The sequence below is a fragment of the Aethalodelphis obliquidens genome, unplaced genomic scaffold (genome assembly GCF_003676395.1).
Source record: "Aethalodelphis obliquidens isolate GAN/ISIS:26980383/991018 unplaced genomic scaffold, ASM367639v1 scaffold61, whole genome shotgun sequence".
NCBI classification, from domain to species: Eukaryota; Metazoa; Chordata; class Mammalia; order Artiodactyla; family Delphinidae; genus Aethalodelphis; species Aethalodelphis obliquidens.
This window is the reverse complement of record NW_020838005.1, coordinates 4,307,392-4,328,589: the sequence shown is the minus strand read 5'-3', so window position 1 is coordinate 4,328,589 and position 21,198 is coordinate 4,307,392. Positions and strand designations below refer to the sequence as shown.

Here is a 21,198-nt window from a genome sequence, read left to right as displayed (position 1 = left end):
GGTTGTACTAGACAATCGGTAAGTTCCATTAGAACTCTGATATTTTGCTGTTCCATTTTGGCCAGAACCTGGTGAGCCTTGTGTAGTTTCACGGGATGAAGTTAGGTACTATGTTTTCCTGTAAATCTTAACCCGAGGTTGTAAACTGGTGGGTGGATCCGGCCCGTAAATGTGTTTTGTTTTGTTTACGCTCCCTAGTGGTTTTTTTTGTTTTTTGTGGTTTTTTTCTCTAATTAGTTGTCAACACTTAAAAAAAGGGAGATTTCTCCAAATCACTTCTGACTTGTCTTGAAGCCAGAAGTGGTTTGGAGAAGTGATTTTTGGATCTGCCAACGCCCGGCCCTTCTTCCTGCATGGCAACCTCTTCCAGACTGGGCATGCACTGTTGGGTTCCCCAGGCCCACCTGGCCCACATCCCTTCCAGGCCACTGTTAGAAGCTGGAGTTTGCAACCTCTTTCTAAAATTCTCTCCATCTTCTCCTGATCACATGGGACAATAACACTTTATAAAGGACACATATTCCAGCCTATTTGAGCTTTCTCTGTGGCTTGGACTGGCTCTAGGAGGTGGGTTTGCGTGGCCTCGTGAGCTGTGGGCATGCCTGTCTGGCTAGTTCGTGAGCACAGAGGATGGGAGGAGAGATAGAAGCAGAAAAGCTTCTCACGATTCAGAAAAGCTTCCCACCATTCCAGCTGCATTACAGATGTGCAGAAGTTGTGTGAGAGGTTCCATGTGGACATCTGCATGCATCAGGGAGAGATGAGACCAAAAGAGAAAAAGGGCTTTGGGGATTTTCAAATGTCTTTTTCCCTCTTCTTCTTACCCTTATTGTGTAGGTCCGTGCCACAAAGGACGGGCGGGTGGCTGCTGCACCCAGCTGGGCTCCCTGTCGGCCCTGAAGCATGCAGTCCTTGGGCTCTACCTGCTGGTCTTCCTGATTCTCGTGGGCATCTTCATCTTAGCAGGTAAGAGCATCGTTTCCCATCCTGGCCTTTAAGGAGGTGAACGAGAAGTGAGAGCAGATGGGAAAACTGGGGAGCTGGAGCTCTTCTTCCCCACAGTCAGGAACTCTAACACTGCTTTTCTCACCATGGAAACCACAAAGGAGGAAGCTGGCTGGTCTTTCCAACCAGGCATGAGTCTGAGTATCATTGCCTGCTCTGTGTGGGGTGAGGAGCTGGCAGGGGCTATATGAGCACGGGAAATCTCTTGAGTAGAGACCTAGCTGCTCCAGGTGGCTTCTGCCTTGTCCTGCCTCATAGTGTGATGCTGTGCGTTACACTGGGCCTCCCTAGAGCTCTGCACTATGGTTCATACTGAGCAGGCTGGGCCCCCTGTCCTGGGATGTGATGAAAAGAATTATGAGACACTTTGTTGCTGAGGCTAATCAGGGTCATGGTAAACCTGCTGCCCCTTTGTGATTACTGGGGGTGGGATGAGTTTGCCCCAGGTCAGCCGGGCTCTTCTCCCCAGTTTCTGTCTGTAGAACAGGCTAGTGACAGGCTGGACTTTGGACCATGTCCTCTAGCCCAGAAGCAGAGCTCATGGACCCAGGAAGGGATCAGATGGAAGATCCCATGCTTTGATGAGCCCAGCTCACACACAGGTCAGACCACCGTGATGGAGATGGTGGAGCAGATAGGGACAGAGACTGTGGTGGTCTCTCCTGACTCCCACCCAGAGGGAGAGAGGCTCAATTCCCACCTACCTTGATGGAGGTATATAAGGCTTGACAAAGTGAGGCCAAGGGATGCTAGGATTGGAGACACTGCCAAATAAGACCCAGGGGCTCCCCTCCTGGAGCTTCCAGTCTAGGGGAGGAGGTGGGAACACAGAGGTAGAGCCCTGTCTCAAGGCAGAATGCGACAGGGACTATGATGGGGCCTTTGATGTTGACACACAAGTGCTGTGGTGACCCAGAGGAGATGTACACAGAGCAAGTGTGGGTGTTGCATGGAGGGGCCGGGGTGGGTACGGGGAATGTAGTCAGAGAAAGGCTGCTGGCCAGACAGAGCTGACTTGGAGTGCAGAGGGTGGGGTCCTTGACTTAACTCTTAATTCCTGCCCTTAACTCTAGTAATATGGAGGCTAAGCCCTTGCGAATGACCCCTCACTAGAAATCCCTGGTCTCGTGTCACTTTCTGTCAAGTGAGACTAGTCACTTGGGCCCAGTGATGGGATATTCAATGCTGCCTTTGCCCTCAGATTCCCACACTCGGGGCAAAGGGCATCACTAGGGGTGGTGTCTGTCCCATCAACCATTGACCTGGGTTGGGGGGCAGCCAGCAGCAACAATGAGAGAAACTAATGATTCGTCCAAGGGATGATGTCCAGCCAGAGGATTCTTTGAACATGTTCTTGGGCTGCTCAGTGAGAGATTGGGATCTGGGTTTTGTGGGCTTGGCAGCCATGACCATAACAAATTTACAAAATTTTTGGACAGTGTTTCAGCCCGGCAGGAAAGCTGGGCTATGGTATTACAACTACTCTGTTGAACAAGAATTTTTAGGTGACAGAAGAGGGTCTAAAGGAGAGAGCCAGGCTGGTGGGGACCCTGGAGCAGGTCTCTGGAGGCCTGGAAGGCCTGGAAGGGCATCATCTCTTGGGTTTCAGGGGAATGAAAGTTCTCTTCCGGGGTCTGAAGGGCTGCCATGTGGAAAAGGACAGACATATTCTGTGTGGTCTCAGAGGGTAGAACTAAGTGAATGGGTGGATTTTGTAAAGAGACAAATTCCCATTCAAAATAGAGGAGACTTTCTAACAAGAAGTGGTACCCAGCACAATGCAGAGAGGCTCTTCTCCGGGCTTGGAGGTCGAATGGGATTTATGATGATGTTCTGGAAGTTTCAGAAAGGAGGGTGGAGCATGGTTTCCTAATGTAATGGAAACATTGCCTTGCTTCCTGTTATTCCATGTGGAAATCTGGGGAGGATTTTGATCATCATAATTACCTTTGAACCTGAAGTTTATGAGTACCAGATTGCCTGTGTGGAATGAAAATTTGGGGTGGATTGGAACTGATCTGATGAAACAGAGCATCAGACTTTATCTCTTTGCTCTGTGGCCTGGCCACTGTCACCCTCCCAGTTTCTTGTCCGGAAAATCATGTTGGCCTCTGGGAGAGGTTTGAGGAGGGTAGCCAGTGAAAAACTATCGTCACCAGCTACCCCTTCCCTAGGGAGAGGACTTAGGAATGTGGTGGATGAGTCCAGGGTTCTTCAAAGAGGCCCTGCCTGATGTTGGGTAGGACGTTTCTTCAGATTACCCTGATTGAAGACCTCCAGGGATGCTCCTTTTCAAAAACACCAAGATGGTGGGGAGATGCATGGTTCAGTGTAAACCAGAGCTAGCCTGGCCTTTTCTTAGGTGTCCTGCTGTGGCTGCTTCCTCATTTGGGGCAGAACTTGCTCTCCAGTGCCCTACTGAGGTCACCTTTCATAGGAGGTACTATGGTCTGAATTGTGTCCCCTCCAAAATTTATATATGAAGCCCTAACCCACAGTGTGATGGTATTTGGATGTGGGGCCCTAGGGGGCTAATTAGGTCATGAGGGTGGGGCCCTTATGATGGGGTTAGTGGCCACATAAGAAGAGGGGAGAGAGACACAGAGAGAGAGAGAGAGATCTCTGCCATGTGAGGACACAGGGAGAAGGGGCCATCTGAAGCCAGGAGGAGAGTCCTCACCAACAACCAAATCTGCCTGCACTTTGATCTTGGACTTCCCAGCCTCTACAACTGCGACAAATAAATTTCTGTTGTTTAAGCCACCTGGCCTATGGTATTTGGAGGTGGGGCACTAGGGAGCTAATTAGGTCATGAGGGTGGGGCCTTGTTATAGCAGCCCTAGCTAAGACAAGAGGAGTTCTGTATGAACTACTCTTAGACTTCAAAACCTCCTCGTCGTCGACACAAAGCTCATACATCTGACAATTGGATGACAAAATTAACCACTGCAACCAAGTGCCATGTCTGAATACCTGATTGGTAACATTTGATTGAAGTACAGATGCCTGCTCTTACTTCAATATTACCAAATTATAGTCTCACTGCATAAAAATATTACTCATAAAATCTCTCATGGGATTTCTCTTGAATCCGTTCTCTATCCAAGTATTCGAAATAAAAGACAAATACTATATCTGTGTTTATGCAGCATCTCAGCATCCCCTCTCAGGTTAATCCAGCCATTGTCCAAACTATGTACTCATTTGGGCTTTCTACCCGCCACCTAACTCTACATTCCTGACCAGCATCCTCTTGGGAGCTTTCCTCTGATATTCCCACACCATCACTGGGTTCTATGCCCACAGTCTTCCATCATCTCCCAAGAAGGTGGCATCGGTCCAATCTCCCCAAATTCCTCTAGGCCTTTCTATGTCTTCAACCCACTTTACCTGGACTGATGGTTTCCTATTATGTTTTTGTTCTGTTCCAGTGTTCATTTTGGGACAGTAAAGACTCTCAGGCTTAAGTTCATGAACAAGAGAATTGAGATTGGATGGTCATATGGTCAGGAGGTCCTCCATCTAGCACTTTATGGAAGATGTCCTCTGTGATGGAGTTCAAGGGTTAGAGGAGGTTCAACCTTATCCATGACTATTGTGGGACATCACTGTGGTGACAAAGGGTGGTCATCAGGAACTACCTCTTCCTCCCCTTGCCTGCCATGGCTCCATTGAAGAATTTGAACTCCCACTGTGACATGAAACAGCAGAAAGGGGACGTGTCAACATCTGGGGATCTAATTTGGTGGAAAGCTGGAGCATTACAGCAATCCAGACTATAGAGTTGGACCAGGGAGAGCTCCTGGTGAACTAAGGGCTCCTATCATGCCTTAATTTAATCCTTTCTTAATAGCAGTCAGCCATTGCCATCAACATCCTCAATAAGTACTTAACTTCTGCATGAGTGCTTAGTGGGTTTAGGACAACAGAGCAAGCCCTGGTGTCTTAGTCTGTTCAGGGTGCTTTGACAAACTACCACAGACTGGGTGGCTTAAACAACAAGTATTTACTTCTCACAATTCTGGAGGCTGGGAAGTCTGAGATCAAGGCACTGGCAGACTCCATGTCTGGTGAGAGCCCACTTCTGGTTCATAGATGGCCGTCATTTTGCTGTGTCCTCACATGGAAGAAAGGGCTAAGGATTTCTCAGGGGCCTCTTTTATAAAGGCACTAATCCCATCCTCAGGACCCCACCCTCATGACTTAATTATCTCCCCAAGGCCCCACCTCCTACTACCATCCCTTTGGGGGTTAGAATTTCAACATATGAATTTGGGAGGAACAAAAACATTCAGTCTATAGCTACGGAACAAAAGATGTAATTCTTGTCCTGGGAGGATTTAAAATCCTAACACACATACACATTAGGACGGTGTGATGTAGCTAAGGCTCCGTGCCAAATTCTGCAAAGGAGAGCCTGATTCTCAAGAGCTGGAGGGGTTGGGGCAGCCTCAGCATGGGAGAGCTGAACACCAAGTGACCCAAATGTTGTTTAAATTGAGCACCCCCCTTTTTAGATCACGTTGTTTCAAGGAGGTCTGTCGCAATCTGGGAACAGCATGCTCAGAGCCCACATCCCTTGATACGGCAGATTACTGATACTATCGTGCATCTTGGAATTTAGAGCGTGATGCCCTCAGCCTTTTCTGGGACACTCTGTCAGAAACAGCACATGCGATTTCATCCTGTGCTTATTGTGAGGGTGCCCTTGAGGACATTGTTTGTTCTGTTAGATAACATCAACTAAGAGGACCCGTGGAGAAAGTATTTTCTGTCTTAGTCTCAGAAGGAGAAATACTGTTCCTGAGGAATTAGTTTGTTTTCACCTGAAGGAAACTGTGGATCTGAAAGTCATTAAAATCACTTTTGGGGCGGTAGTTAATGCAAGCTGAGAGCGAATTGTCATCCCTTTGTAAGACGTGTGGATTTGTAGGCAATTAAAATGGAAACCTGGAGACATCTCTGGTCCACCCACAGCAAGTGTATGGACCTCCAGGAAAATGTTTTTCTGCTAGTCTCATTCTTACCTTCATTTAGTGTCTCTAACTTGTTCTTCCTTTATCTTGTTCTCATCTACTGTTATTTTAGAATATTTTATGTATCCTCATAAACTGTCTTAATCCTTTTTGGAACAAGGAAGGGTATTATGCCCAGTTTTGTCTTTTAAAATTAATTCTGCCTACTCTATTCAATTCTGCAAGTGCATGATTTTTTAAATATGTGAATGAATGAATGAACGAATGAGACAAGGTACCTTAGAGGGGGTCTTAGTTGTGGAAAAAAGATGATGATTTCAGTTTTAGCCAAATATCTACATGACATGGTAATTATGGACTCACCATCAGGTACCCTTGGCTAATAGAAGAAGTAGGTGTGTAATTATATTAAGACACACACATCATGGTATCTACTGTATTGGTATTACAGCATTTAGGGAGAACATTAGGATAGAGAGGGTCATGTAGTACCTTATGCTGGTTAACACCACAGACTCTGAAGCCAGCCTGTTTGAGTTTGAATTCCCCATTCTCTGTTACCAGCTATGTGATGTTAACCAAGTGACATAAATTTTTCTGCCTGAGTTTCTTCATCTGAAAATGGGAGAAGTAATTGTACTTGCCTCTTTGGGTTCTTATGAGAGTTAAATAAGTTAATATATCTAAAGTGCTTAGAGAAGCGCCTGGCACACATTAAACATGATAAAAGTAGTAGCTATTATTGTTATTATCGTAGTAGTACTACGCCTACTGTCAGTATTATGATTTTTGCTTCTTCTTGGTTTTCTCTGCAGTCAGTTAAGCTTGATAACATAAACTGAGAGTCAGAAAAACTTGGGTCTGTAGTCCCACTTCATCCATTAACACCCTGTAATCTCAGGAGAAATCACTTTGCTGTCTGAACCTTTGTACACTCATTTACAAAATGAGCAGGTTGGATGAGATCAGTGTTTCTCAAACTTTTTTTTTGTTTGTTTGTTTTTTTTTGTTTTTTTGTTTTTTTTTTTTGCGGTACGCGGGCCTCTCACTGTTGTGGCCTCTCCCGTTGCGGAGCACAGGCTCCGGACGCACAGGCTCAGCGGCCATGGCTCACGGGCCCAGCCGCCCCGCGGCACGTGGGATCTTCCCGGACCGGGGCACAAACCCGCGTCCCCTGCATCGGCAGGCGGACTCCCAACCACTGCGCCACCAGGGAAGCCCTCTCAAACTTTTTGACCATGACCTACATTAAGAAATACATTTTACATGACAACTATTTCACACATATATTCATAACTGAAATAATCTTAAATGTGTGATGAATGCTGATGATTTTCTATTCTGTTCACTTAACAAACAATGGTCACAACTCACACATTTTTTTCATGATCCACGAATGGGGTACAAAGTAAAGTCTGAAACACAATGGGCTAAATGATAGCTCTATTATTCTATGTGTCTTTCAAACATTCTAAGAGAGTAGCTATGTTCTCTTTGGCTTGTGGGTTTTGAGAGTAAATTTCTGGGTTCAAGTCCAGGCTGTGCCTCTGAATGTTTCTGTAATCTTGGGGCAAATCATTTAACCTCTCACATCCTCAGTGTCCCCACCTATTGCATGCGATGACAATGGTACCTAGCCCCCTAGGGTTGTCGTGAGGATGAAATTAATCCATGCATGAAAACTCTTCGTGCCCGGCACATTCTGTCAGAATAGCAAAGGATTAGAAACCTCCTCATTTAGCCTGAGCACCCAGTGGTTTTGTGTATAAACAGAGGGAACTAGGCATGCTCGGTGCAGTGGGAGGGGATGTGCTCAGAGCCCACATGGTTCCAATAAATTGACAGGGGAAGCCTGGAGACTCTGAGGGACCCTGCACTTGCTGTGGCAGCACAGGGAACAGGATGCCAGGGAACAGGGTGCCAAGAAACAGGACAGTGTTTCCAGCACTGCGGGCGAGCCAGCTCTGCGGTGCTACTCGGGAGCTGAGCCTTGGAAGGGGCTTCAGGGGACGCCTTGAACAATCTCCCTCCCAGGGCAGGAACCTCCCTCCCGACTCCCCAGACAGAAGAGGTATTGTGCACTTATGGAAGAACAGACACGAGTGACAGGGAACTCCTGCCTAATCACCCCTGACTGTCCCACACATGCTGTTTCTAGTTTCTCTGGCAGGAACAGCTCACAACAAGGCTGTCTCCTCATCCCAGGGAGTTGAAAATACCAGGCTCAGCAACAGTCGCTTGGGAGACCTGGTTTGGGGGCCTCTGTGAGATGCCCTGATCTCGCCACATTATATTGAAGTCATCATTTTATGTGCCTGCTCCCCTCCTAGTCCAAAAGAAAGCTCTTCACAATAAAGCACCGTGTCTTGTTCATCTCTGTATTCCCAGTGCCTAACGAGATGTCCTACACATAGTAGATGCTCATTTAGTGTGTGGCCTAAACTGAACACCTCAACATAATGGACATCCTCCCAGCCCCTCCCAACGAGCTCCAGGTTTTAGCGGTAAACAGAATAGACACAGGACTGCTGGTGTGGCCTGGCCAGGACGGGGTTTGCTGGGCTGTGACCAACTTGGTCTGTTTCGTTTTTTGTTTTTGTTTTGGCTGCACCATGCAGCATGCGGGATCTTATTTCCCCAACCAGGGATCGAACCCGTGCCCCCTGCAGTGGAAGCTCGGAGTCCTAACCACTGGACCACCAGGGAATTCCCAGACGAACTTTGATCTGGACACTCCAGATCAAATTTAGGCTGACGTAGCCTAAATTTTCATGAGCCTTCCCACCAGTGACTCATAGTAACACGTGATACCACGTCGAAATGATGGAATACTAGGCAGCCATTAATAATCATGTCCACTGCCCACCCACCCCAAGCCCAGATTTCTCTCAAAAGAAACACTGCCTCGCGAGGGCTCCTCTGTCCCACATCAGTACAACCAGCTTTTGGTTGATTTTGTCGTTGCCTTCACCTAAATGCAGATCTTGTTACTGATCCCAATTCCATGTCATCTCACAGGTTTCTGCCAAGTATTGCAGCCTGTTGGACGAGTCTGAATCCAGACTCGGACATCTGTCACTTAACTTTTCCTCTCAGTCTTGTGTCATCAGTCGTGTCTGAGCCAGCATCCCAACCCGATCCCCATCCCACAGCCGGCCGCCACATGGACAGTTCCCAGGAGGACATGATCAAAGGCACGCCAGCTTAGGCACGTGCTCTACCGTCCTGTGAGGCGAGGTGGGGACACCTCACAGACCTCCACCAGCCTTCTTCCTTAAACCTAGACCAACCCCACCTAAGAAACCACCTTTCTCCTGCAACCCACCTTGGCTGTGTGGGCCTTGCCGTCAGAGCTCCCCCAGAAGTACCCCCAGCCTCACCTTAGCTCCAGGGCAGAGGGAGGAAAAGGAAGAAGGAAGTTTGACATCCTGACTTCTCCACAAAATATTCCACTGCCCTGCATGGGAGACATTTCATATCTCTTTGACTTTGATGGAGGCTTCCAACCACCCCTGAAATGAGAAAAGTGGGCACGGGGGAAGGTCACCTGCAAACTTGGCAATATGCTCCCTGGGTCTTCAATCAAACTGTTACAATAATTAGATAGGACAGGGCAGAGGACCTACTCAGCTACATCCCCTAGAATCCTTCCTCTTGATGAAGTGCCAAATCCAGCCACTGCCTGTTTTTGTCAATAAAGTTTTATTGGCACACAGCCGTGCCTGTTCATTTGTGTATTGTCTACGGCTGCTTTCTTACTACAAGGGCAGCGCTGAGTTGTTATAACAGAGACCAGATGGCCTGCAGAGCCTAAAATAGTTACTCCCTGGCCCTTTACAGAAGAAGTTTGCCGACCTCCCCCTCCAGGCTTGTACTGACCACTAATTAACCCTTTAATCTTTCTCCTCTGTGTTGTGTTTCACAGTTTTCAAAGAATTTTCACATACATGATGTCATCTAATCCTTCTAACAATCGAAGGACTCCAGAAAAGAGTTCACAGTATCTGGATGAGGAAACAGGCTCGGGGGAGTTGCCTGTGCCCACCTGTGGTCCCGCAGTGGGGCAGTGGGAACCTGGACAGGACCATGGGAATGTGTGAATTTGGGACTTCTCTTACCCCGGACTCCAGTTGGAGGTACTACCTACCCCTCACAGTCCAAGGGCATGGGAGCTAAAGTCGGACTGCCAGGGTACAGATCTTGGCTTTGCCACGTACTGTGTGACCTTGGGCAAGTTATTCAAGCTTCCTGAGTCTTAGTGTTCCCATCTATAAAGTGGAAGTGATAACACTCTCCACTTCAAAGTGTTGCGGTGAGAATTACATTAATCCATCCGTGTAAACTGCGTACAGTAGTCCATGGCATGTAGTTAAGTATCATCAGTGTTGTTAGGTGATTGTAATCAAGACTAACTCCCGTCAACTGGGGAATTCCCTGGCGGTCCAGTGGTTAGGACTCCGTGCTCTCACTGCTGAGGGCCTGGGTTCGATCCCTGGTCAGGGAACTAAGATCCCACAAGCCGTGCAGCACGGCCAAACAAAACGAAGCAAAACAAACAAACAATAAATAACTCCCATCAGCCGTACCACAATCCAGCCCTCATTCGTCCATATCTGTACAGAAAATAGCAAGAGAGCCTTGTCAATTGCTTTGATTTCTCTCGCAGAAGCCAGGATTGGAATAAATTTTAGAGGCACTGTGAACGCAGCACCCAGGTCTTCCTAAGAAAAGAGCTTTCTTATTTAAGCGAAAAGAAGATGGAATGGGCTTGAGTTAGGCTCTTGCTTCCTTCTGCAGCTATCAACTCCCTCTTCATGGCGCAGCCTTTGCACCTGTGAAACCTGCCTTGCCTTCTGCTTTCTGGTTCTATCTTCTGCTCTATGTGCCCTTAGCTGTCGGGGCACATAGAGATCTCATCACTCACTGATGGCTCTGAGTGTGGCCTGGGATTGAAGCTGAACCACCAACAAGCTCTCATTCTTTGCTCTTTTGGAGAGAAGGAGTTATAAACTTGGAATTTCTGCAACGATCCTAGGCATTTTGCCTCGTCTGCCCCCGCCCGGGGGCTTGGAGCCCTCTCGCATCAAATCCAAAACAACAAACACTTGTTGAGTGCCAACAACGTGCCTGGCAGTGTGTTAGACACAGCGAGATACAAAGAGGAATGAAGAGAGGCCCCTGCCATAAAGATCATAGCAACGGGAAGAGCAGATATGCAAAGATAAACTATAAACACAGTATAGAGCAAAGAAACAGAAGTTTTGGAACGAGGCAAACCTGAGTTCAGATGTCAGCTTGATCATTTATGAACTGTGATCTGGGGAAATTATTTAACCCTCCTTAAACAAAACATTAAATTGGGGATAATAATGATCACTTATCAGTATTATGAGGATTCAGTGAAATAACACATAAAATGTCTGGCACAATGCCTGGTTTATACCAGGGGGTCTGTGCCATCCATCCTTAAGAAGTCCCTCAGAGTTGGGAAACCGAGTGTTTTGGCCTCAGCTGCCCTTCCACCTGAGCAGCCCAGCATGGACTGATGGCTGCAGGCATCCCTGGGCTCCTGCCCTTTTCTGTGCTCCTTTGCGGGAGCCCCACGTTCCCCAAGATCCTTTCCAGAGCAAACCAAGGGATGCGGGGAACTGGGGCAGGGGCTGGGGTGTGCCCCCTTGGCGTATTCCCGGCTCATCCTGCTGGGGTGGTCTCATTCCACAGTCTCCCCTCCTCGGGAAATCACAGAAGACAGGCAGGCCCAGGCTCTGCTCCAGCTCAGGGCACATGGGTGGCCTCTCCCAGTGGTCCCTTGCCGCACTTCTCTCTGATGAGAGCATCGCTCTGGGCTCAGCTGTCATCTAGGGGGGCTACCCAGAGGCAGCCCTCCTTTTCACAAGATCCCCATCTCTATGTGGGGTCTTTGGAACCTCCACCCCAACTTAGTACCTGCGTGAACATGAGGGAGGGCAGTGAAGTTGTCTGAAGTGACTTCTAGGAGACGATGGTGCCAGTTCCGAGGGTGGAGAAGCTGGGGAATCATCCGGAGCCCTAGCTGTGCTGAGTCACTCTGGGAGGGAGTCCTTCTGCAAAGCTCTTTGTTTCTCCTTCTTGCTGTTGTCAATGACGACCGGGTCTGGCCAGTTGTCCTCTGTGTAACATTTCAGCATATTATCTGCCAAGGTTTTGGAAAAAAACCGCATCTTTCTGGGAGGAGTTGAGGAAAGGTGTCTCTGATTTACAAATTAACACCTGTCCCCTGACCATTAGTGGCCCTCCAGCCTGAATAAACAAGCAGATTGCCTTGAGGAAGTCATCGTGTCCTTTCAGGATCTATAAAAGCAGTTAGTACCTTTTGGCTCAGAAATCCTGCGTTTGACTCAATGCAATGATTACAAAGGAAGACAAAACCTCAAAACTCCTAGCAATGTTATTCAGCATCACTCAAAACTGGAAAGAAACCTAAATACCAACCCTAAGGGATTGTTTAGCTAAACTTTGGTAAGTCAACACAAAGGAATATTACACAGCCATTCCAAATGATGACTATGAAGCAACATGGGGAAACGTTTATGAAATCATGTCAAGGGAGAAAAGACTGCCCAATTGCATGTGTAGGCTCCAGGGCATTTGTGCAAGCAGATGTGCATATAAAAGGAGAAAGGGTGGAAGGGAACTTGGAGGAATGAAAACAACTGTGGTAGAGTGAGGCTTATTGGCACACATTCCTCTTTCTCAGTTTCCTCTAATGTTGTTGGTGATTTAATAAAACCACCCTTTAAAAAAGGCATGGGAGGGTTTCCCTGGTGGCGCAGTGGTTGAGGGTCTGCCTGCCAATGCAGGGGACACGGGTTCGTGCCCCAGTCCGGGAAGATCCCACATGCCGCGGAGCGGCTGGGCCCGTGAACCATGGCTGCTGAGCCTGCGCGTCCGGAGCCTGTGCTCCGCAGCGGGACAGGCCACAGCAGTGGGAGGCCTGCGTAATGGAAAAAAAAAAAAAGCCATGGGAATCTCTCTATAACCCCAGGAACACAACACACAGCAACCAGCCTAGTTCTGACTGGCCTGGATTCACCAACACACCCTCAGTTCTCTCCAAACGTATGTGGGTGCTGCCCCTGCCTGGTTTTACATGGCGGCCAGTAGAGGCTTCCTGGAGGCCGGGACCAGGGGACACAGATGGTGAGCTGGACAAATGCCCCGAGGGCACAGAGCAAGGGAGAGGCCGAAGGACAAATAAAACCAGGGCTGGGAAGGGGTAGTCCTGACCTCAACTTTGTAAATGAGACTGAGGCCCAGGGAGGGGGTGTCTGGCTCAGGGTTTCCCATGCCTCTGTGTCCCAGTACAGACTTGCATCCCAGGCTCCAGATCCCCCCAAGCTCCTGGTCCCCCGGGAAGCCCTGTCTTCCTGTGCACCCTCCTCAGGGGTGCCAGCTGTCATCTAGAACCAGGCACATGCTTTCTGGTGCCTCCCTTTGTTCTCAAAGCTCTCTGCTTGGCTCATTTTTGTTTGTTTGTTTGTTTATAACTTCTACTTCCTTTGGGGATAAAATCAAACGCTCCAAGTTTCCATTTAAACTGTTTTTCTTTTTTCTTGCTTTTAGCTTTCTCTGCCTCCCAGCTTTATCGAGGTGTAATTGACAAAAATTATATAGATTTAAGGTGTACAATGTGATGTTTTGATATATGTTATGAAAAGGTCATCACAATGAAGCCATTAATGTATCCATCACCTCACATGGTTAAGATTTTTTGTGTGGTGAGAACACTTAAGACCTACTCTCTTAGCACATCTCCAGTGTACAGTACAGTACTGTTTTTTAAATTTATTTCAATTTTATTGGAGTATAGTTGATTTACAATATTGTGTTTCAGGCGTACAGCAAAGTGATTCAGTTATACATATATTCATTCCTTTTTGGATTCTTTTCTCATATAGGTTATCACAGAATATTGAGTAGAGTTCTCTGTGCCATACAGTAGGTCCTTGTTGGTTATCTATCTTATATGTAGTAGGTCCTAATTTATCCCTCCCCACCACGTTTCCCCTTTGGTAACCATAAGTTTGTATTCGAAATCTGTGAGTCTGTTTCTGTTTTGTAAATAAGTTCATTTGTATCATTTTTTAAAAAATTAGATTCCACATATGAGTGATATCATATGATATTTGTCTTTCTCTGTCTGACTTACTTCACTTAGTATGATAATCTCTCGGTCCATCCATGTTGCTGCAAATCGCATTATTTTACTCCTTTTTATGGCTGAGTAGTATTCCATTGTGTATATATACCACATCTTTATCCATTCCTCTTTTGATGGACATTTAGGTTGCTTCCATGTCTTGGCTATTGTAACAGTATTAACTATAGTCACCATGCTGGACCTTAGATGGTGCATAACTGCAACTTTGTACCCTTTGACCACCATCTCCCCACATCCCCTACCCACTAGCCCCTGGCAACCATTCTTTAACTCTCTGCTGTTATGAGTTTAATTTTTTTAGATCCCACCTATAAGTGAGATCATACAGTACTCTGACTTATTTCACTTGGTGTAACATCCTCCAGGTTCATCCATGTTGTTGAAAATGGCAGGATTTCCTTCTTTTCTAATGGCTGAGTAATATTCCATTGTATGTATATGCCACATTTTCTTTATCCATTCATCCATCCACAGACACTCAGGTTGTTTCCACATCTTGGCTATTGTGAATAATGCTGCAATAAACAGATATCTCTTCGAGATCCTGATTTCATTTCCTTTGAATATATGCCCAGAAGTGGGATTGCTGGATCACAAGGTAGCTCTATTTTTAATTTTTTTAGGCGTCTCCTTACTTGTTTTCCATAGCAGCAGTACCGCTTTACGTTCCCACCAGCAGTGCATGAGGTCATCTGTTTATCTGTGACTTCTCCCCCGTGTGCACGCCCAACTCCTTCCACGCCAGGAGCAGGCCTCAGCGCCGTGACCTGTGTCCCCTAACATATGTCCACTTTCACAGCCTCCAGCACCTCCTGCACATTCTGAGGCCCCTGAGCCCCTAAGTCCTTCCTTACAGGCAACTGCCTTCTAAAGAGCTCCGCATGGAGGGCACCCAGGCACCTCAGAGTCAACAGTCCCAAACCCAAACTCACCACTTCTCCTTATCCCAGCCTCCCTTATTCCTCACCTTGCTTGGTAACATAACCATCTAAGATGTGAAGCCCATTTTATGGGTGTACCATTCTTTCTTTAACCAAATCCCCATTGTTGGACACTAATGTCTCCAACTCTGCATGAGGGACAGGACGCAACAGTTGATTAATGGTGACATTGTTCTGTGGCTGGCAGAGTTCAGGAGGGCATGGGATTGCCCTTTTCAGCCCAGGCTCCAATGGCCCACCTGGTCCTCCTCCAGGTGGAGAGAGGAAAGGGCTTCTGCAGCATGTCATCTGTGCCCATTTGCTTTGGACTTTGGGGCCATCTAAGCATCCCTTTCCTGACATTTCAAGGAGCCTCCCTGTTGCTCGGTTGCTTGGATGACCTGGCCCAAGAGGCCCTTCCTCCTCCTCCATCCCACCCCACCCCATCCTACCGCTTCCTCACAGCCTTTGGTCCTGGATGTCAGCCTTCAGGCCATCTGGCTTCCCTCTGGGCTAGACTACAGAAAGAGGGACTGGGATTGTATTAGTCAGCTCAAGTTGCCATAACAAAACACTACACACTGAATGGCTTAAACAACAGAAATTTATTTTCTCACAGATAGGAGGCTGAAAGTCCAAGACCAAGGTGGCGGCAGCTTTGCTTTCTCTGAGGCCTCACTCTTTGGCTTACAGACGGCCGCCTTCTCACTGTGTCCTCCCATGGTCCTCCCTCTATGTGCACATCCCTGGTGTGTCTCTCTCTTTTTATAAGGCCACAGTCCTATTAAATTAGGGCCCCCACTTTATGACCTCATTTAACCTTCATTACTTCCTTAAATGTCCTATCTCCAAATACAGTCACAGTTGGGGTGGTGTGGTGGTGGTTAGGGCTTCAACGTATGAATTTGGAGGGGACACAATTCAGTCCAAAACAAGAATGAAGAAAAACATCCCTCACTGGATCTGCTTCAGGGTCAGATATCTATGTGTATCAGACCTTCTCCTGCAAAAATGACCTACTCTAAGCAATTTCCCCATGGACTATTGTGCTAAAAAGGAACTCCTGTCACCTTTCTTTCTCTTTGTGGCCTTTTACAAAGGACCCCTTTTCTTTCTCAGCCCAACCTTGGCCTTTGCTTGGTCCCAAAAGGAGTTGGGTATGTGTCATAATGAGGAAGAGGGTGAAGGGAGAAGGGAAAAAATCCATTCTGTCTCACTGTTTTTTGCTATAATAAATAATGCTTGCACATAAGCCATTGTCCATATAGCAAGTAAATCATAACGGTCCAATGATTTCCTTTGGATAGATTCCTGATGGTGGTATTGCTGGGTCACAGTGGATATATGTCTTTAAGGTTTTAGGGAAAGAGTGCACCAATTTACATGGAAGGACAAGATTTTTAATTATTCTGTCTTAACTATGTGTAAATGGTTTGTCACTGTTGGGTCTACAAGGAAGGTCTTGTTACTCTTGAGAAATAGAGGAAGTAGCTTAATTGCCCTTTGGGTAACCAGCTGAGGACTCAGGACCCAAAGGAAGCAGCATTTTGCTGGGTCTGCAGCCCATGCCCTTAGGTGATGGCAGTGAAGGCAGAAAGAGTCCACTGTCCTCCACCTTTCCAAGGACTTGGTGCATACAAACTGGGATCTCTACCCCGACCCTCATATTCCAACTTTGAGCTGATCAGAAAATGACTCCCCAGGTCTATCTGTTTCCTCGGGCTGTCCTAACAAAGTGCCACAAACTGGGTGGCTTAGAACAACAGAAATTTATTTTCTCACCGTTCTGGAGGTTAGAAGTCCAAAATCAAGGTGCAGGTAGGGCTGCACTCCCTCTGGAGGCTCTAGGGGAGAATCTTCCCTTGTCTTTTCTAGTTTCTGGTGGTTATCAGCAATCCTTGGTATTTATTGGCTTGTAGCTACATCTTATAATATGTGCCTCATCTTTAAGTAGCCTTCTCCCTGTGTGCCTGTGTCTCTGTGTCCAAACTCCCTCTTCTTGTAAGGACATCAGTCATATTGGATTTAGAGCCCACTGTAATCCAGTATGATCTTAACTTAACTTGATTATATCTGCGAAGACCTACTTTCCAAATAAGGCCAACTCACAGGTTCTGGGTAGACATGACATTATTTGATCCAGTATACCAGGGAATGGAAGTAACTTTGAAGTCATTGCTGGTGAAAAGCATTGAAATTAAGAAAACATTTTGGGCTTCCTCTTCTGCTGAATCTCAAGGGAAACTCCCTATTTCATATTCTTTCATGATATGGTCAGTCAGGTGCGGCCACAAGAGGAAAGGACAGAGAGGCTGAGGAAAACATAATGTATTGTACTCACAGGTCCCAGAGACGGAGGCACACATGCCACACAGAGCCACATGGGGAAGCATCAGGGCGCTCAGGAGGCAGAAGACAGGAGTGAGGGGAGTACTTTGGTCATGACCTGTATTGGGGATCAAAGAAAGGAAAGAAAGGGCAGAGTAAAAAGTTTAAGATTGGCTACTTTGAATAATTCCAGTGGGCTGTGGGCTATCGGGGTGGCCTCTAGTTGCCTGGTACCTGGCCCTGGGATGATTAGGACAGAGGAAAATTGATTCCTGGGGTGCACAGGCCAGATAGAGGAGGTGTGGCTCTGGGTTGGTTAGTTTGCAAATCATAGGCATGCATCAGGCTGGGCTCTTGCTATCATCTCTAAGAATCGGCTAGCCCAGGGAGGGGCTGTCCCTTCCCAGCCAGGAAGAGATGTCAAAACATTGTAATATACAGAAAATTAAACACATATACAATACACACCCTCCTGTGGGAAAGAGGAAGGACCTGGGTTCCTTGGTCCCAGCTCAAGTACACCAGTGCAGCGTTCTCGGGGGGCTGGCGGGGTGCACTCACATTCTAGAGTGGGCTTTGTCTTCCGCCTCACCGGGACACCGTGGGCAAGTCAGCAGCTGCCCCAGGAGGACAGGTCTCCACACTGGTGGTCCGGCCTCAGCACTGTCACTAGCTGTGTGGCCTGGAAGCCTGGAGACCTGATCATCTGGCACACGGATGGTTGCCTAGAAAACCCATTTCTACCCTGAGGCTCTTTAGAGGTTATATCAGGGACTCCAGGTTGATAATTTCTGGACTAGACCTTCGACGTCCCACCAGCTCGGAAAAGGTCCCCTGGTGTCCCCCTTCTGCCTCCATTTAGCCCATCTTTCATCTCACTCTTGTATTAAGGCTGGTGGTTTCTATGACTCCCCACTAAACTGTGCCTTCTGTGAGGGCAGGGGCCACATGCGAATACCTTTGTATCATCCACATTGGCCTAGATTTTGTAATTATACGGACTTGGGCTCCGGTCCCAAGCTGCTCTTTTTCACTCTGTGACTTTCGGCAAATTACTTAACCTCTTTGAGCTGCAGTTTTCTTCTCAGTAAGTGGCACTTCTAGTGCCATCCTCCGAGCGGCGTGGTGATCCTTGAACGAGACAGTGTGTTTAAGTGCCCACAATTCCTCTTGGGAAGGAGTCCCAGTACACCATATATTACAGTAATTCTCGGTGTGGGCTACAGGATAAGCTGTTTAGTGCACGCTAACCTAGTTTTTCCTCTTGGAGCTGAGCACTCAAATAGGTGTTTTGTGACAGATCTCAGCTGCATAGACTGAGTGGGTGCACCCATGGTATCTCTTAACCTATATTCCAGGGAAAGAGTCAGCATCGGGGTTTCTGGGCATTGCTGAGATGGACAAGGTTAGTGCCGCTTTGAGATCCAGGCACCTGGGCTGGAGCCCCTGCCCTGTCCCCATACTTTAAAGGGACCCACTCAGTCCCTCATCCTACCACATTCGATCCCACAAGGCAAGACCTCTTCGGCACTAAGAGAGCATACCTGCCTGGAGCCCTTGACCCCTCCCTCTGGGCCCTGCCCCAGGGACCTGGTGCTCGGGAATTTCCTGCCCTGAAGGCCCAGCTCTCTCCCAGGGCTTTTGGACAGTCTTGCTGAGAGCAGATCATATTGCTGGCCAGAGGGTGGCAAAGCAGGAGCTGTTTGCAGGTGTTGGGGGAATGGGAGGGTGGAATTTGGATGTTGGACTGACCCCAGGCATGGGTGTGAGGCCTGCAGTGGTGCAGGACCGCACAGGGGTGGGAGGGTGAGGGTCTTCTCACCAGGCAATGCCTGGACCAGGTTCTGGGGAGGCGTACGTGTTCTTGGCACCTCCAAGTTCTGGCTCTCACCAAAGCCCAGACATGGGTGATTTAATGGCTACGAATGTGCTGGTGTCACTGCCTCTGAGCTCGAGGCTGGCCTCCAGTTGGCAGTGACCATGTGCTAAGCCTGTCCCCTCCTCGGGGGTTCTGGACCTCCCCTGGCTGCAGGGACTCTGCTCAGAGGCAACCAGCAGGTGGGGAGGGGGGCGGTGGAGGGGATGCTCTCAGCCCAGGCCTCGCAGCGGGGAAGGATGTTCAGACATACTTGCTGCACCTTCCTGGTCTCTACCCCGTTGGTGCCCCCAGACCTGCCCGGGACCAGCCTGCTGCCTCCGGCTCTGGTTCTTCCTGCAGCAGCTCTGCTCTCCTCGGCTGGGCCAGTGTCCCACCCCACCGCCACCCCCAGCCCCTCTGCAGGAGCCATACCTGTGCCTACCGGCCGTCCTCGCCCAGGCCGCCTGCAGTGGAGGATGCAGACCTGCAACCCTGTCAGGCTTCAGGCAGGGGTGCTCCCACTCGGCTCCAGACACCATGAGCATAACAGTTTCCACCAGGAAGAGCTCTGTAAGGGGCTGTGGTCAAGGCGGAAGCGGGTCGGCTGGGGGTGAGTTAACACATCACTGCTATGCCCTCTTCTCACCTTCCTCTCTCTCTATGGTCTGATGCCCCAGCTGCCCAGTTGGTGGTGCCCGAGTCCCCCACCTTGGCATACGGCAGCTGCTACCTTCACCACCCCAGCCACCATTACATCACAGTCATATTCTATTTTCCATCCACCATTCACTTGGTGGGGTAGATACCATTATCCCCATTTACAGATGAGAAAACCAAGGCCCAGTGAGATTGCTAGTTCCCACAGGTGAATAGGTGTTCATGAAGTTTAACTGGCACCCATGGTTGGGGTCTGAGCTGGGCTCAGACTCGGGTTTTCCAGCCAAGAGCTCGTCCCACGCGCATGTGCAGCGTCCACACGGTTTCCACCTGGCCCCCAGCAAGGGGATGCAGCTCAGCTTGGAAGCAGATCTCTGGGCCAGGCAGGATGAAAACAGGCCTGGGGCTCAGGTCCTCGTCTCTGTTCCCACAGCTCATGGCCTCTGGGCAAGAGGTAGGTAGAGAAACTGAGGAACCTGGTCGTGAGGGACAAGGGGGGTGGTTTTTCACCAAGAAGGCTACTTCCAAGCCAATCCACAGTTCCATCCCTTTGTGTCTGTTCACACAGCCTGGCCATGCGGGTTTTTATAATGTCTGCTTTTCTAGCACACATTATACAAACAGATCTACAAAAAGGGCTGTAAAGCAAACGCACGAACTCTCAAGGATGGATTTTTAAATTTTCTCGATAAAACAGGGTGTGATGGAGACGTTCCTGTTCCTTTCCGCAGCCCACTGCTTTCAATCTAATTAAGCGTTTGGTCTGGAATAATTTTTTTTTTTTTCCTCTCAATCTTGGAAAATGTCCCGCAGCTGGAGCCGCCTGCTCTCAACTGTTTGTTTTTCTTCCTTGGAGAGGGACTTGGGAAGGTTACCCACCAAACCCCAGATGAATAGGCAGTTTGAAGAGCTCTCAAGTCCCCAGGCACACAAACCACAAACACACAGGCCCCAGGCTGTAGTCTTTCTCCCAATGAGCCAAAAAGCAGGCCCGGGGTCCTGACCTTCCCCAAAGCAGGGCCGGCCCCAGGCCCCTCCTCCTTTACGTTTGATGGCAGAGAAGATGGGGGAAGGGAAAACGATTCCAGCCCATGGGCCCCAGGCCAGTTCCTGAAACTTCAGTTGTAAAAACTGAGCTGGGGCTGCATCAGTGGCTCCCGGTCGGCCCATTTATCATCTGGCCTTGGGTGGGACCGGGCAGAGCCTGAGTAATGCTTGCCTGGGGTGCAAGCTGAGACCCTGCCAGACTCGCCC

At 48.4% G+C, this 21,198-nt stretch overlaps 1 protein-coding gene across 1 annotated transcript in view; it reads left to right on the top strand.

The window, feature by feature from the left end:
* SCARA5 (scavenger receptor class A member 5) overlaps window positions 1–21,198 on the top strand; it is a 116,950-nt gene that overhangs the window by 23,695 nt on the left and 72,057 nt on the right. The window contains exon 3 of the mRNA XM_027087879.1: window positions 838–966. Coding sequence (XP_026943680.1) covers window positions 838–966 — 129 coding nt within the window. The remainder of the gene's footprint in view (window positions 1–837; window positions 967–21,198) is intronic.